Genomic DNA, 18,699 nt, shown 5'->3' on the forward strand with positions numbered 1-18,699 from the left:
GCCATTAAACTCTAACTGTTTCAAAGTCACCATTGGCCTCATGGCGAAATCCCTGAGCTGCTTCCTTCCTATCTGGCAACTGAGTTAGGAAGGACGCCTGTATCTTTATAGTGACTGGGTGTATTGATACACCATCCAAAGTGTAATTAATGGATATTCAGTGTCTGCTTTTTTACCCATCTACCAGTAGGTGCCCTTTTTTGCGAGGCACTGAAAAACCTCCCTGGTCTTTGTGGTTTAATTTTTGTTTGAAATCCACTGCTCGACTGAGGGATATTAAAGATAATTGTGTGGGGTACAGAGCTGAGATAGTAATTAAAAAATAATGTTAAACACTATTAATGCAGACAGGGTGAGCCCATGCAACATATTATGTGACTTGTTAAGCAAATGTTTACTCCTGAAATTATTTAGGCTTGCCGTACCAAAGGAGTTGAATACTTATTGACTCAAGACATTTCAGATTTTACATTTTTCATTATACTGAACATAAATATAAAATGCAACATGTGTTGGTCCCATGTTTCATGAGCTGAAATAAAAGATCCCAGAAATGTTCCATTTGCACAAAAAGCTTATTTCTCTCAAATGTTATGCACAAATTAGTTTACTTCCCTGTTAGTGAACATTTTTCCTTTGACAAGATAATCCATCCACCTGACAGGTGTGTCATATCAGGAAACTGATTAAACAGCATGATCATTACACAGGTGCACCAATAAAAGGCCACTCTAAAATGTGCAGTTTTGACACACAACACAATGCCACAGATGTCTCAAGTTTTGGGGGAGCAGGTTGTTGGCATGCTGACTGCAGGAATGTCCACCAGAGCTGTTGCTGTAGAATTGAATGTTAATTTCTCTACCATGAGCCGCCTCCAATGTCATTTTAGAGAATGTGGCAGTACGTCCAACCGGCCTCACAACCGCAGACTACAGGTAACCATGCCAGCCCTGGACCTCCACATCTTCATCTGCAGGATCATCTGAGACCAACCACCCAGACAGCTGATGAAACTGTGGGTTTGCACAACCTGAGAATTTATGCACAAACTGTCAGAAACCGTCTCAGGGAAGCTCATCTGCGTGCTTGTCATCCTCACCAGGGTCTTGACCTGACTGCAGTTCAGCATCGTAACCAACGTCTGTGGGCAAATGCTCACCTTCGATGGCCACTGGCACGGTGGAGAGGTGTGCTCTTCACAAATGAATCCCAGTTTCAACTGTACGGGGCCGATGGCAGACATTGTATGGCATTGTGCGTAGGCGAGCCATTTGCAGATGTCAACGTTGTAAACAGACTGCCCCATGGTGGCGGTGCGGTTATGGTATGCGGAGGCATAAGCTACGAGCAACGAACACAATTGCATTTTATCAATGGCAATTTGAATGCACAGAGATACCGTTAACGAGATCCTGAGGCCCATTGTCATACCATTCATCTGCCGCCATCACCTCATGTTTCAGCATGATAATGCATGGCCCCATGCATATCTGTATTCCCAGTCATGTGAAATCCACAGATTAGTGGCTGATGAATTAATTTCAATTGACTGATTTCCTTATATAAACCGTAACTCAGTAAAATCTTTGAAATTGTTGCATGTTGTGTTTATATATTTGAGGTGGCAGGTAGCCTAGTGGTTAGAGCATTGGACTAGTAACTGAAAGGTTGCAAGATCAAATCCCACAGCTGACATGGTAAAAATCTGTTGCTCTGTCCCTGAACAAGGCAGTTAACCCACTGTTCCTAGGCCGTCATTGAAAATAAGAATTTGTTCTTCACTGACTTGCCTAGTTAAATAAAAGGTAAAATAAATACAAAAAAATAATATTTTTGTTCAGTGTAATTTGTAAACATTTTGAAAAACATAATTCCACTTTGACATTATGGGGTATTGTGTGTAAGCCAGTGACAAAAAAAAATCTATTGTATCCATGTTACATTCAGAAGAAAATGTGGAAAAAGTCAGGGGATGTGAATACTTTCTGAAGGCACTGTATATGCAACCTACACAGCACATCAAACAAGCAAAACACAGAAAGATAAGTCAATAGCGATTTAATGTTATTTTCTCATCATTATTGCAAACATTGGCTAAACAGGAGGCAGAATGCTTGCTATATGGCAGCGTAACTATAAAGATAATATCTTTACACAAAATGCTAATTGTTTTGCACCAATGCAATGTGTAGACTGCAACATGCTTGTGCTACGGCAAAATCCCTTACAACATATAGAGAAGGTTGTAGCCTTCATATATACTTTTGGAAGGTTCATTCATATCACAGCTGTTCTGAGATATGAGGCAGAGACATAGGCTACAGTATCATATTGATCAAATTGGTTGAGGGTTCAGAAGAGGTTGAGCAAAGAAAGAAACGTGAATGTGTGTGTAAAATACAACATGAACAGAACGTGATTCAGATCCTTAGATTTTGAGAAAGAAGTTTCCAGAGGGGCGGGACGGGGTCAAAAACTCCATATTCGTAGTGTCGGACAATATTATGGCATTGACAATGGCTACATACAGTTAGCCCTGACAACGGCTTTGACTGAATAAAAGCCATCCAACATGAGCTTCAATGCCACTCAGCTATACAGGAGAGATTGATTTGCCAGGGTGAAAAATATTATATTTTAAATGATGTAAACTGGAAGCACTAGTAATGTAAAGGGGTGTGGATACTTTCTGAAGGCTCTGCTAATACCCGACTAGCCAGACACCCAAATGCTTGTATACAGTATTGTGTGTAGACCCACCGTATGGCAACGTTTTAAACCATGTCATATTTGTTCCAGTATTAAGATGCTTAATCTTAATATGGTCGCACACATTAACCTTTCACCTTGTAAATGCATACTTGGAGAATGTCTTGATAACATTTCTGTGTTGCTACGACACTGTGTTTGTGCGTGTGTGTGTGTGTCAGATCAAATCATAAATTAAGGATAAATAAACCATTGGTATACCTTTAAGAATTACATTCTAAATCCAAAAAGCAGTCACATCTGGTCATGCAAATGATCCTATTTTCACTAACATGTTTTGTTGTTGTAATCCTAATAAAATGAACTGCAAATCTAATGAGCTCCAATAAAGCCCCCTAGAGCCCACAAATGACTGTTCATATAGATTTGATATGATATATGTTTATATTAAGTCAAGGCGGAGTCACTTACAGGTGAGTCACAGATATGGCCGTCGGAGGGGCAGGACTCGTCTGCAGAGGTGAAGAGAAGCAGCCATGTCAGAAATATCCCAGAAGAGCCCTGACAATCTGTCCATCAACGGTCACAAACAGGAATGGAGCCCTGTCTGCTTCCTAGCTGCATCCTTTGCCAGCCTCCTCTCGCACGACGACAGCACGCGAGCGGCACTTAACTCCAATTGCTCCGTCTCAGGGAAGGTAGAGAGCACGACCTCGCTGAAACAGGATTAGCTATAAATAGGCACGCATATCCATCCAGGGGCTGCTGCGTGGCAGTGGCTCAGCCTTTGCCTGTGAGGTATACTATGCTCTGGGACTGTGGCACTAGGGCGCTAATGCTTGTGGAGCAAACCACTAAACCTGTGTCCCCTCACCCAACCCAACCCTTCTCCACCCACTAGTCATTCGGTTAGCTATTGCCTCAAGGACCTTAGCGAGCAGTGAGGACGTGTTGATTCCATACCCTACCCCCACCACTTTCCCATCCCTTTGTTCTAGAGTCCCGCCTCTCATCAACCCCAATTAAGAGATCAAGTATCCCCTGATCAAGGCCCCATATCACCTCACTACTGCTGTGACGCAAGGTGACGTAAACCAACATATATTGTACACGCATACACACGCCCTCACGTGCACGGATGCCCACATTAGGAGGAGGATTAAAGTACACTGTGCCTAAACACACAGCCAGATTATAGATGCACACATACACACTGACACAGCAGGATTATACACACACACACACACACACACACACACACACTGCAGCTAGACAGCAGGATTAGAGGCACACACGAAAGAGAGACAGAGCGAGAGAGAGACAGACAGACAGACAGACAGAGAGAGAGAAGGATTAGAATACAATTTAGAGTCTAGACCTTGTTGCCTCTCTGCAGAATGTGCAGACCTGATACTGTACGTAGGGTAGCAGAGAAAGATATCATATGATACCCTCCCTGCCAGTGGCCCCGTTTGAAAGCTGCCCCTAACATGAAATGTGGCCAGTTCCACCGCAAAGAGGGATGAATCTGAAAAGCAGGGATCAGGCTACGTTTCACAATCACGGCAGCTTCTTTCTGAGTGGATTGTTGGTTGCTTGTGTCTAGTAGGCATTTATTTTCAAGATCCTTTTTGCAGAGGTCTCTCTTTAGTTTAGTCATCTATTTCAGTTTTTAAGCATGCTAAATGCACGTGGCCTATTGGTCAATGAGGCCTTTTGTTTGGGAGAGAGTAGGTCTGTGTCCATGAACTATGGTCATGTGTGGGCAAGAAAGCATTTTCAGGGGTCAGAGATAAAGAATTGGTTCTAGCACCTTGCCAATCAACCAAGCATGGTCTGTTTATCAAATGTGGAGCTTGTGAAAGCCTAAAGCTGTTATTAGCCTAAAACTAAGGATTGTGTGAATTATTAGCAACTACAAGTCTTTGGTGTATCTTTAAGTTAAAAGAAAAAGTAAAGTAAATTGACATGCATGCCCCAGAAACACTACCACCCACCCACACACACACACAATAACCTCACTAATCTTTTTCTCAATGGCTTAAAGCTGCTTCAGAAGTTTAATAATTAAAGAGGAAAACACCATCAGTGCTTTTAGGGACATATGCAGACACTGGGCAACACACATATCATGGCTGCAACCATGGCATCTAATTAATTCACACCTTACCCACTTCACCTGTCTGTTAATCAAAGGACCCAGTAATGTTTGCAGTCCAGTTTTGTAGTCCAGGCACTGAGGAGAGGGTATGAAAGGCAGTGGAAACTCCTCATTAACATTTCAGAAGTGAGAACCATTCAGTGAAAGCCAATGTTCCATCAGGTGACAGGAGAACAGCATCACGTTTCTGACATTACATGTTTGAACTGTGCTGTACAAAGTGACACAATTTGGAGCTAAATTATTAAATTAATGAAGTGAGAGCAAAGATCAAAGGTCAAATGGATGAGATGGTTTGTCACCAGGTTTGGGGTGTTCAATTTCACTATAATTCTGTCCATCCAACATATTTATTGAAATTCACTGCATAAGGATCTAATGGAGAATTTCCCAATCCATTTCAGCCAAGGTAAGCGGAAAAATCCTGTTACTTTGTATTTTAAGAGGAACATGCCTTTAACGCCCGTCTTTAAAAGGGATGTTCCACCCATAACTTAACCTAACATGATTTTCCCAAAATGTTCTTGCTGCTTCTGTTTACATACGGTGCATTCGGAAAGTAATCAGACCCCTTGACTTTTTCCCACATTTTGTTACGTTACAGACTTATTATAAAATTGATTAAATACAAATTTTCCTCGGCAATCTACACATGATACCTCATAATGACAAAGCGAAAGTAGGTTTTTAGAAATATTTGCAAATTAATTCAAAATAAAAAACAAAAATACTTTATTTACATAAGTATGCAGACTCTTTGCTATGAGACTCGAAATTGAGCACACGTGCGTCGTGTTTCCATTGATGATCCTTGAGATGTTTCTACAACTTGATTGGAGTACACCTGTGGTAAATTCAAATGATTTGGAAAGGCACACACCTGTCTATATAATGGCATGTCATGCTAAACAGACAGTGTTTTTCTAGGACACTGCTCTCCTAGGACATTGCTTTTGACAGTGACCACCTGCTGATTCAGAGGACCTAAAATACTGGAAAGAGAACACTTTCTTTTCCATATATTTGTCTTTATATAAGAACACATTGTTAAATAGGAAGAAATCATTTAAGCTGTTTTTAGATTGACGTTGCTAGCTACTGTTACTGTACTTATTTACCTCAGCCTGCCTAGTCAGCTAGCTAGCCAGCCAGCCAGTTTTATTTAGCTAATGTTAGCTAGCTAGCTACTGTAACTGTTACTGTAGCTTTTTGTTTGTATGTAGCTTGCACTTCATTGTCATCCCTCGAAGAGATGTTCTTTTATCTTTCTAATCAGGCAAAGTACTATGAAGGCACCACTGATCTCGAACAGAGGCGCAACATTCAGAGAAATTCAGGGTAACGTTCAGCAGTTGGGGACCTATAACTGGAATGATTTAGCTATGTACAACCATTTTCTATCTAGCTAGTTGGTCAACTACATGTTGCTAGCTATATATATATATATATATATATATATAGTTCATTGGAGGCTGCTGAGGGGAGGATGGCTCATAATGTCTGAAATGGAGTAAATGGTATGGCATCAAATAACAAGAGAGTGGAAGACAGACAGAGAGCGATAGAGAAAGAAAGAAGTGCAAATGTACTTAGACTTGAGTATTTCAACAACTCTTCTCTTCCAACTTGTTTGGCAAGCATATGTACCTACGGGGGAAGGATGGCCAGCTATACTATACAGGAGGGTGATTTTTACTAAGGAGGAGAAGGAGGCCGTGCTGATCGAGATGCATGCTGGCCATTACGGAGTGAAGCGCATGATTGCCAAATCAACCTACGCTTCTTCTGACGGGGAATTGTCAAGGAGGTGAACATCTGGGCAATTGAAATAACCTTTTGTTTATCAATCACATTCTATTGAATCTGAAATTATTATGATTTCAATGAATGTCACATCAGAGAGCACACAATGTTTCAATGTCACTTTTTGCCAAAAGGTCAGTACCCTGTCTAGCCTGCAAGAAGTTTGAGAAGGCAAAGACTGTGGCATCAAAGTTGTTTCACCAAGGCACATGATCGGTATGTGTCCCAATTCAAATTTTGCCCTAATAAGTTGTGCTTTATTTGTCCACAGCAGAGTTCAATATTATAGAATGTGTGTGTGTGTGTGTCAGTATCCTTACAAATATGAAAATCTGCATAATGTATGAGACAGATACGGATAAGAATAAAGTAAAGTAATCTTCTTTCTAACACTACAAATGTTAGGGGTGGACCTCATCGGATCCTTCACGAAATACAGAAATGGTAACAGCTGGTGTCTGACCCGACCGATCACTTTACCAAGTGGGTGGAGGCAATACTCATTAACATCAGTAAAGGAAGAGTATGTGATTAACTCTAAATTCCATTCCGTAACCCATTAAAAAGGGTGCTTGGAACCAAAAATAGATTTTCATTTTGTATGATACCCATCAAGGACAAGACTGGTAAGGCCACCTGCAAGGCGATGATGGACATCTTCAACACCCACGGTTCTCCTGAGATCATCATGAGTGACGAGATAATGAACGCTGGAACAAGGCACACACCTGTCTATATAAGGCCCCACAGTTAACAGTGCATGTCAGAGGAAAAACCAAGCCATGCCGTAGAGCTCCGGGACAGGATCGTGTCCAGGCACAGATCTGGGAAAGCGTGCCAAACAATGTCTGCAGCATTGAAGGTCCCCAAGAATAAAATGGAACCAACAAGACTCTTATTAGAGCTGTCTGCCCAGTCAAACTGAGCAATCGGGGTAGAAGGTCCTTGGTGAGGGAGTGGACCAAGAACCCAATGGTCACTCTGACAGAGCTTCAGAGTTCCTATGTGCAGATGGGAGAACCTTCTAGAAGGACAACCATCTCTGCAGCACTCCACCAATCAGCCACTCCTCAGTAAAAGGCTCATGACAGCCAGCTTGGAGTTTGCCAAAACGCACCTAAAGAACGCAGACATTGATCTGATAAAAAAAAAAGATTGAACTCTTTGGCCTGAATGCCAAGAGTCACATCTGGATGAAACTTGGCACCATCCCTACGGTGAGACATGGTGGTGGCAGCACTGTGCTGTGGCGATGTTTTTCAGTGGCAGGATCGAAGGAAAGATGAATGGAGCAAAGTACAGAGAGATCCTTGACGAAAGCACTCCAGAGTGCTCAGGACCTCAGACTGGGGTGAATGTTCACCTTCAAACAAGACAACAACCCTAAACATACAGCCAAGGCAATGCAGGAGTGGCTTCGGGACAAGTCTCTAAATGTCCTTGAGTGCCCCAGACAGAGTCCGGACTTGAACCCGATCGAACTTCTCTGGAGAGATGTGAAAATAGCTGTGCAGTGACGCTCCCCATCCAACCTGACAGAGCTTGAGAGGACCTGCAGAGAGGAATGGGAGAAACTCCCCAAATACAGATGTGCCAAGCTTGTAGTGTCATACCTGTCACTTTCTGACCTTTATTTCCTTTGTTTTGTCTTTATTTAGTCTGGTTAGGGCGTGAGTTGGAGTGGGCAGTCTATGTTTGTTTTTCTATGTTGGGGTTTTGAGTTCAGCCTAGTATGGTTCTCAATCAGAGGCAGGTGTCGTTAGTTGTCTCTGATTGAGAATCATACCTAGGTAGCCTGGGTTTCACTTTTGAGTTGTGGGTGTTTGTTTTCCGTGTGAGTGTTTGTTGCCACACGCTACTGGTTCGGTTTCGTTCATGTTCACGTTTATTGTTTTGTATTTTCATAGAGTTCAGTTTATATCTTAAAATAAACATTATGGACACTTACCACGCTGCGCATTGGTCCTCCGATCCTTCTCGCTTCTCCTCCTCCTCCTCCTCAGAGGAGGAATGCCGTTACAATACCCAAGAGGACTTGAGGCTGTAATCGCTACCAAAGGTGCTTCAACAAAGTACTGAGTAAAGGGTCTGAATACTTATGTAAATGTAATATTTCATTTTTTAAAGTTTGCAAAACATTTCTGAAAACCTGTTTTTGCTTTGTCATTATGGGTTATTGTGTGTGGTATGATGAGGGGGAAAGAAATATTTAATACATTTTAGAGCAATGCTGTAACGTAACAACATGTGGAAAAAGTCAAGGGGTCTGAATACTTTCCGGATGCACTGTAGTACACAGTAGGCTACATTAGAAGACCTGTCTGTGCATCCAAATGTTCTACTGTATTTTAGGGAAAATATATCAATGTCATTTACTTTTATTCATCCTTTTTTCAAAAATAATGAAATATGATTTGCAGTGTTGGAAGAAAGCAAATATGTTCAACTCACAAGATGCTGGCAAGTATAATGTGATACTGCCAACTTGTGGTCATTGTGGAACACAACACCTGTAATGTATCTCGAAATGTGTTTAGGTTTTTTGCAAGAGCTCTAGGCCAGAATTGACATTATAATGGAATACATTTGAGGCTCTGAATATATTCTAGAAGAAAAAAGTAACATGCATGAACAATGAAGAGAGATACCGGTAAAGTACATATGAACTTTACCGGTGTGGTAGATTGTTTTACTACATTTTAAACCAAGTATACTCAGTACACTGCTTCTATTGCGCGATAGTATATACAAGGGCACACTTCTGGAGAAGTTTGGCGAAGCGGTGGCTGTGTCCTTTGAAGCCCTAAAAACACCTCACTTTCAGCTTCACCCCACACTGACACATTTGGTGGAGAATGCAGGCCCTACACTACTGGACATGAGAACAAAAACACTTACGGAGGTTCCCCCATTACAGTGGTCAAGGACCCTAAAAGAGTCATTAAGGGGGTTCTCCTTACCTGATGATGACCAGTCGTATGTGGTGAGAACTTCACAATGCTGCCTGGGAGGAGGAACAGGCCCAACAACTGAAGCAACAGGGAGCCACCCTGTTCATGTGCTGCCTGCAGCAGAGATTAGGCAGTTTAACTTTTCATTCATCTTTTGACCTTTTCATTGTATTCAGGTACTTTTATTTTCCATGTTTGAGATGTTGTAATATAAATAATATATACAATTGAGATTGAAAATGTAGATTTTTTGGGATGAGTTGGAAAAGCAGCCATCAAGTGCTCAGCATATGTGGGAACTCCTTCAACACTTTTGGAAAAGCATTCCAGGTGAAGCTGGTTGAGAGAATGCCAAGAGTGTGCAAAGCTGTCATCAAGGCAAAGGGTGGCTATTAGAAGAATCTCAAATTTAAAATATATTTGGATTTGTTTAACACTTTTTGGTTATTACATGATTCCATGTGTGTTATTTCATAGTGTTGATGTCTTCACTATTATTCTACAATGTAGAAAATAAAGAAAAACCCTTGAATGAGTAGGTATCCTAAAACTTTTGATAGGGAGTGTACATAACACAGTATAACATAGTGGTGTCCTCCTATAGCCTTTTTCAGACTCCACCATACCCCCAGTGACCTTCACCATACCCCCAGTGACCTTCACCATACTCCCATTGACCCTTCACATCAATGTAGCCTTCCTGCAGGAGCCCTTTTCCTCCTGAGCAAAATACCCATGACACCCAACAGACAGGAGATCACCCACTGGATGTGAGCATATGAGACCCTAAAATGCACACATTGCAGCCTCCATCCTTCTCACCCATTGGCTTTACACCATTGGAAATGAAAACATGATATGCTCTATCACTCAATGTTAATGGCAAAACTATTCTATCATGTCAATAGATCACAACTTTTTTTTGTGAAAGTTTCAGTGAGTCTCTCTATAGGCCATACCTATAACACCCTTCCTACGTACGTTTATTTATAACTGTGTCACGTTTTAATTTTAGGACATTTCTTTGTGTAGCTAGTTGCTGTTGAAAATAAACTCTGTTCTGTGAAAACATTAATTGGCGGCCCCTTTAAGAGTTTAGTCGCTGACATTGACGAAATTTCCTGGTAGCGTGAACGCCTCATTCACTGTAAGGCTCCAACATACATTTTAAACAGGGTATTGTTGTCGAATGAGTTCATAAAACTCGTAGAACGCAGCGGGACGTCATCGCACCCCCACCCTTTTTTGTGTGGACCTCTTGCATTGTTTGCCGTAAGATAATTTTATTTATGGAGTTCAATGTAAATACTTGGGCGTGAGCCGGGCGGACCAACGGAGGGTTTCTTTGAAACAAGGTGGCAGGTGGGAAAAGGCGACCTACGGAGTAACGACAGCGTTAATGAAACTTTGTTACCGATTTCGTTATGGGTAAGAAACTTTCTGACCGCTTCTTATTTATTCAACCCGATAGTTCTAAGTGCAACAGGCATAGTCGTGTCGTGCAATTCATTTAGGTTAATTGCACGACGTTGGTTTAACTTGATATCACGCTCTCATTCTGCACTCATTGGCTACTCTAGATATTGAACATGTCAACGTGTCTTCCCCTGACTGCATTTGAAGTTTTTGATACAATTACAATATACATGTTATTTCTTTTCATTATGTATTATTGCCTCTTGTGTTAGCCATCAGTACGACTAAAACTGGATCATTTTGTGTCAGCTTTACAATAGTTATACAATGTTCTTCATGATTATCTGGTGAGGTGCAACATTGTTATCGTGAAATGATAGCCTACACGTGTTGTATAAAACCTCACCCAAACGTCTTGCACCGGAACATTCAGATTCTGACGTGGGCTGGGCATCCTGGGATATCCCAGCTGTCAATAATCCTACCCCCCTCCATTAATACCATAACACAGTCCATAATACTGTCTGTCATCTTATATTAACCCCCTCATGTCTATACACAAGAACAGAAAATAAATAGGGAATTCCATGGCATTACTGAACTGCCCAAACAATTGGAGTGATGGGCTTTCACTAGGGTTGTATTCAATACGTCTTGCAATGGAAACAATTTACAAGGGTTGGGCGGTATCCAGATGATTTTCATACTGTTCCTGTACCATATTGGGGTATATGGCATTACTGGCAGTAAACACAAGGGGCGCTAAATCTTTCCAAATGTATTATATGTTTTTTTTAAAAATATATGCTAAAAAAGTAATAGCAAATTCCCATAGCGGATGCTAGGTAAACGCTAACAAGCGCACAAACTAAATGCAATAACAGCCAATCCAGCTCAAAGATATACAACTATCTCAACCAAATACATCACTGGATAAAATGTATTTGGCACATCCTAGTTAATTTATAGTTGTAAGATATTTAGCAATCAAACAGTGAATTAAGTGTAACTTGATCAACTCTCTTGTGCTGCTCAACAGTAGTTAGTCGCGTCATGGTTGCTCCATGTGCTCTTTGTAAAAGAGCATGCAATGTGACTAGCTCTTGAATTTTGTTGTAAAAAATAGAGGAAGAGAGGAAAGGCACTTTTAAGTTACACCTCTGAAGAATGGCGAAGGCTACTTAAACATATTCACAAATTGGGTGTGGGAGTTTCCATGTGGAGTTGATAAACATCGACAAATAGGGCATTGACAGCTGTCAGTGTAGCTAGCTAGCATGCTAACCTGATCTACATAGCTAGCTATCTTGCTAACCTTATCTAGCTAGCTAATGTTATGTGTTACTGTTTAAAAAATAACAATATTCAAAAGATTAGCCAGCTGGCTCTATGGCTGGATTTGTCATAAGCATTGATTTAGGGAACTCCACAGATGGATTTGACTTTGCCAACTATTGTTATCTTCAAATTTTTTGTTAACTTACATAAATTGCGAACGCAAATTCAGAATAGAATAGTTAGAATAAGATGACGCTCCGGTAATATGGATAACTGTTGAAAGATACCTGATATGTGTATTTATACATTGTAATGGACAATGGGGCGGCAGGGTGGCCTAGTGGTTAGAGCATTGGACTAGTAACCAAGTTGCAAGTTCAAATCCCCGAGCTGACAAGGTACAAATCTGTCGTTCTGCCCCCCATTGAAGTGCTTTGAGAGGCTATTACCATATCAAATTTTATTAGTCACATGCGCCGAATACAACAGGTGTGGACAAGCCTACCAGACGAGCTAAACTATGCTACATGCATGAGAGCACCAGCTGTTCCGGAAAACTGTGTGACCACGTTCCCCACAGCCGATGTGAGTAAGACCTTTAAACAGGTCAACATTCACAAGGCCGCAGGGCCAGACAGCTCAGCATTCAACACCATAGTGCCCTCAAAGCTCATCAATAAGCTAAGGACCCTGGGACTAAACACCTCCCTCTGAAACTGGATCCTGGACTTCCTGACGGACCGCCCCCAGGTGGTGAGGGTAGGTAACAACCTATCCACCACGCTGATCCTCAACATGGGCCCCTCAGGGGTGTGTGCTCAGTTCCCTCCTGTACTCCCTGTTCACTCATGACTGCACGGCCAGGCACGACTCCAACACCATCATTCAATTTGCAGATGACTCAACAGTGGTAGGCCTGATCACTGACAAGACAGCCTATAGGGAGGAGGTCATAGACCTTGTGTGGTGCCAGGACAACAACTTCTCCCTCAACGTGATGAAGACAAAGGAGATGATTGTGGACTACAGGAAAAAGAGGACAGAGCACGCCTCCATTCTCATCTGCAGTGGAGCAGGTTGAGAGCTTCAAGTTCCTTGGTGTCCACATCACCAACAAACTAACATGGGCCAAGCACCCCAAGACAGTTGTGAAGAGGGCACGACAAAACCTATTCCCCCTCAGGAGACTGAAAAGATTTGGCATGGGTCCTCAGATCCTCAAAAGGTTCTACAGCTGCACCATCGAGAGCATCCTGTCTGGTTGCATCACTGCCTGGTATTACAACCGCTCGGCCTCCAACCGCAAGGCACTACAGAGGGTAGTGCGAACGGCCCGGTACATCGCTGGGGCCAAGCTTCCTGCCATCCAGGACCTCTTTACCAGGCGGGGTTAGAGAAAGGCCCTAAAAATTGTCAAAGACCCCAGTCACCACAGTCATGGACTGTTCTCTCTGCTGCCGCACGGCAAGCGGTACCGGAGCGCCAAGTCTAGGTCCAAGGGGCTTCTAAACAGCTTCTACCCCCAAGCCATAAGACTCCTAAACATCTAGTCAAATGGCTACCCAGACTATTTGCATTGCCCCTTTTTACACCACTGCTACTCTGTCATCTATGCGTAGTCACTTTGTAAGTATTTCACTGTAAGGTCCACACCTGTTGTATTTGGCGCATGTGACTAATAAAATTTTATTTGATTCAGGCGCAACAGTGCCTCTTCAACCTCAGGAGGCTGAAGAAATTCAATTTGGCCCCTAAGACTCTCACAAACTTCTACAGATGCACCATTGAGAGCATCCTGTCGGGCTGTATCACTGCCTGGTACAGCAATTGCACCGTCCGCAACGACAGGGCTCTCCAAAGGGTGGTGTGATCAGCCCAACGCAATACCAGGGCACACAACATTCCCTCCAGGACATATACAGCACCTGGTGTCAATGGAAGGCCAAGAAGATCATCAAGGACATCAGCCACCCGATCCACAGCCTGTTCACCCTGCTACCATCTAGAAGGCAGTACAATACAGGTGCATAAAGCTGGGACAGCGAGACTGCGAAACGGCTTTAATTTCAAGGCCATCAGACTGTTAAACAGTCAACACTAGCTGGCCACCGCCCAGTATCCTGCCCTGAACCTTAGTCCCTGTTCTAGCCAACTACCATCCGGTACTCTACCCTGCACCACGTATGTACATATTCATTAAACACTGGTCACTTTAATCATGTTTACATACTGTTCCACCCACTTTATATGAATATACTGTATTCTAGTCATGGCTCATCCTATATAATTATTTATTTTTATGGATTGTGTGCATTGTTTTTATTTATTGCTGCACTGTTGGAGCTAGAAACAAACATTTCTCTGCAACTGTGATAACATCTGAGCCTCTGTGTATGTGACCAATAAAGGTTGATTTGATTTGACTTACACAAAGTGGGCAGTTTGGATGTCATTTCAAGCCCAAATATATCATACTTTGACAAACATTATGAATAACTGACTTAAATTGTTGTGCAACATTTTTTGTAAATGTATTACAAGTAAAAAAACACCTTATTTACATACGTATTCAGACCCTTTCGTATGAGACTCGACATTGAGCTCGGCTGCATCTTGTTTGCATTGCTCATTCTTGTGACATTTCTACAACTTGATTGGAGGTCCACCTGTGGTAAACTCAATTGATTGGACATGATTTGGAAAGTCACACACCTGTCTATATACAGTGCCTTGCGAAAGTATTCGGCCCCCTTGAACTTTGCGACCTTTTGCCACATTTCAGGCTTCAAACATAAAGATATAAAACTGTATTTTTTTGTGAAGAATCAACAACAAGTGGGACACAATCATGAAGTGGAACGACATTTATTGGATATTTCAAACTTTTTTAACAAATCAAAAACTGAAAAATTGGGCGTGCAAAATTATTCAGCCCCCTTAAGTTAATACTTTGTAGCGCTACCTTTTGCTGCGATTACAGCTGTAAGTCGCTTGGGGTATGTCTATCAGTTTTGCACATCGAGAGACTGAAATTTATTCCCATTCCTCCTTGCAAAACAACTCGAGCTCAGTGAGGTTGGATGGAGAGCATTTGTGAACAGCAGTTTTCAGTTCTTTCCACAGATTCTCGATTGGATTCAGGTCTGGACTTTGACTTGGCCATTCTAACACCTGGATATGTTTATTTTTGAACCATTCCATTGTAGATTTTGCTTTATGTTTTGGATCATTGTCTTGTTGGAAGACAAATCTCCGTCCCAGTCTCAGGTCTTTTGCAGACTCCATCAGGTTTTCTTCCAGAATGGTCCTGTATTTGGCTCCATCCATCTTCCCATCAATTTTAACCATCTTCCCTGTCCCTGCTGAAGAAAAGCAGGCCCAAACCATGATGCTGCCACCACCATGTTTGACAGTGGGGATGGTGTGTTCAGGGTGATGAGCTGTGTTGCTTTTACGCCAAACATAACGTTTTGCATTGTTGCCAAAAAGTTCAATTTTGGTTTCATCTGACCAGAGCACCTTTTCCACATGTTTGGTGTGTCTCCCAGGTGGCTTGTGGCAAACTTTAAACGACACTTTTTATGGATATCTTTAAGAAATGGCTTTCTTCTTGCCACTCTTCCATAAAGGCCAGATTTGTGCAATATACGACTGATTGTTGTCCTATGGACAGAGTCTCCCACCTCAGCTGTAGATCTCTGCAGTTCATCCAGAGTGATCATGGGCCTCTTGGCTGCATCTCTGATCAGTCTTCTCCTTGTATGAGCTGAAAGTTTAGAGGGACGGCCAGGTCTTGGTAGATTTGCAGTGGTCTGATACTCCTTCCATTTCAATATTATCGCTTGCACAGTGCTCTTTGGGATGTTTTAAGCTTGGGAAATCTTTTTGTATCCAAATCCGGCTTTAAACTTCTTCACAACAGTATCTCGGACCTGCCTGGTGTGTTCCTTGTTCTTCATGATGCTCTCTGCGCTTTTAACGGACCTCTGAGACTATCACAGTGCAGGTGCATTTATACGGAGACTTGATTACACACAGGTGGATTGTATTTATCATCATTAGTCATTTAGGTCAACATTGGATCATTCAGAGATCCTCACTGAACTTCTGGAGAGAGTTTGCTGCACTGAAAGTAAAGGGGCTGAATAATTTTGCACGCCCAATTTTTCAGTTTTTAAATTTGTTAAAAAAGTTTGAAATATCCAATAAATGTCGTTCCACTTCATGATTGTGTCCCACTTGTTGTTGATTCTTCACAAAAAAATACAGTTTTATATCTTTATGTTTGAAGCCTGAAATGTGGCAAAAGGTCGCAAAGTTCAAGGGGGCCGAATACTTTCGCAAGGCACTGTAAGGTTCTACCATTGATAGTGCATGTCAGAGCAAAAACCAAGCCATGAGGCCCTTTCCTACCGAGCAACTTGCCATGACTGGCAGGGTTATTTTATTTGTATAATGAAGAGATATGTTATTGTATACAAATGTAAGAATAATTTGAAATTATTGTTTTAGTCAAATATTAGGCTTCTTGCGGTCAATTTGCAGTCTAAAATATATTTGGTATGATGTTCTGACCATCCACTGAAGAAATAATTGTCTCACTGCTGAATCTAGTCAATGATCCCTGGCGTAAAAGATGTAGGTTTTCTTTTTCATTGCTCCATTTACTTTACACAGATGAACACCTTTCTGCTTATGACTTTGTTACAATCTGTAGGGATCAGCTTATGTCAAACCCCTTAACTCAAAAAGATGAATGGTTATAGGCTTATTAATGGTTAACCGGAGGAAATAGGTGCGTGACTTGGACAGGCTGATCTTGTCCAACCCACTGATTGTGTCTGATGATTGATGATCCCTCCCCAGCACCCCACTCCTGTGGGCTAATGGACAGGCTGCCACTATAAACCTCTGATAGTATCATTCATTACGACATGAGGCCTGTCGTCCGTGAGCTGGATCTAGAATGAGACGGACTACCCTGGAGCTTTATACACTGGACAAAATTATTAAGGAAACATGTAAAGTTTTTCATGAACTGAAATATAAGATCCCAGAGATTTTCCATACGGACAAAAAGTATATTTCTCTCATTCTGTATACAAATTAGTTTACTTCCCTGTCAGTGAGCATTTCTCCTTTGCCAAGATAATCCATCCACCTGACAGGTGTGGCATATCAAGAAGCTGGTTTAACAGCATGGTCATTACACAGGTGCACAGGTGGGGACAATAAAAGGCCACTCTAAAATGTACAGTTTTGTCACACAACACAATGCCACACATGTCTCAAATTTTAGTAGAGCGTGCAATTGGCATGCTGACTGCAGGAATGCCCACCAGAGGTGTTGCCAGAGAATGTAATGGTCATTTCTCTACCATAAGCCCCCTCCAATGTCGTTTTAGAGAACTTGGCAGTACGTCCAACTGGCCTCTCAACCGCAGACTATGTGTATGGTGTCTTGTGGGCGAGCGGTTTGCTGGTGTGAATGTTGTGAACAGATTCTCCCATGGTGACGGTGGGGTTATGGTATGGCAGGCATAAGCTATGGACAGAAAACATAATTTCATTTTATCGATGGCAATTTGAATGCACAGAGATACCGTGACGAGATGCTGAGGCCCATTGTCTTGCTATTCATCTGCCGCCATTACATGTTTCAGCATAATAATGCACGGCCCCATGTCACAAGGATCTATGCACAATTCCTGGAAGCTGAAATTGTCCCAGTTCTTCCATGGCCGGCATTCTCACCAGACATGTCACCCATTAAGCATGTATTGGATGCTCTCGGTCGACGTGTACGTCAGCGTGTTCCAGTTCCCGCCAATATCCAGAAAGTTCACACAGCCATTGAAGAGGAGTGGGACAACATTCCAAGGGCCACAATCAACAGCCTGATCAACTCTATATGAAGGAGATGTCATGCTGCGTGAGCCAAATGGTGGTAACACCAGATACTGGCTGGTTTTCTGATCCAGGCCTCTTACTTTTTTTTAAGGATCAGATGCATATCTGTATTCCCAGTCATGTGACATCCATAAATTAGGACCTAATGAATTTATTTCAATTGACTGATTTCCTTATGATCTGTAACTCCGTTAAATCTTTGACATTGTTGCATGTTTAATTTTATATTTGTATTCAGTTCATTTCCAGAGCAGGCAACACATGTTTGATCCCAGGACATGTTTTATACTATAGGTCAGTCTGGTAGCACTCCTGAGGGCGGGTTCCAATTCTGTACTTCTGATTGGCTTTCTTCTGTGCTCTGGGTGGAAATGCAGGATCTAAGATTTTAATTCCTCCTAAATTTAAACTTGGGATCTAATGTTATGGGCAACTCATTTCACCCGTCTCATGATGAATGGGTGACGA

The 18,699-nt window shown here is 42.0% G+C and overlaps 1 protein-coding gene across 12 annotated transcripts in view; it reads left to right on the forward strand.

Annotated features, from left to right (window-relative positions):
• Nucleotides 1–10,731: 10,731 nt before the first annotated feature.
• Nucleotides 10,732–18,699, forward strand: part of LOC139406437 (GRAM domain-containing protein 4-like) — a 53,308-nt gene continuing 45,340 nt past the window's right edge. For 7 of the 12 annotated variants that reach the window (XM_071149008.1, XM_071149012.1, XM_071149015.1 and 4 more), the window contains exon 1: nucleotides 10,777–11,055. In XM_071149008.1, the coding sequence (XP_071005109.1) occupies nucleotides 11,027–11,055 (29 nt within the window). In that variant the 5' untranslated portion in view covers nucleotides 10,777–11,026. Of the gene's footprint in view, nucleotides 11,056–18,699 lie in introns of all 12 variants that reach the window. The other 5 variants (XM_071149017.1, XM_071149019.1, XM_071149011.1 and 2 more) reach the window with 5 other exon arrangements.

The sequence above is a fragment of the Oncorhynchus clarkii genome, chromosome 4 (assembly GCF_045791955.1).
Source record: "Oncorhynchus clarkii lewisi isolate Uvic-CL-2024 chromosome 4, UVic_Ocla_1.0, whole genome shotgun sequence".
Classification (NCBI taxonomy): domain Eukaryota; kingdom Metazoa; phylum Chordata; class Actinopteri; order Salmoniformes; family Salmonidae; genus Oncorhynchus; species Oncorhynchus clarkii.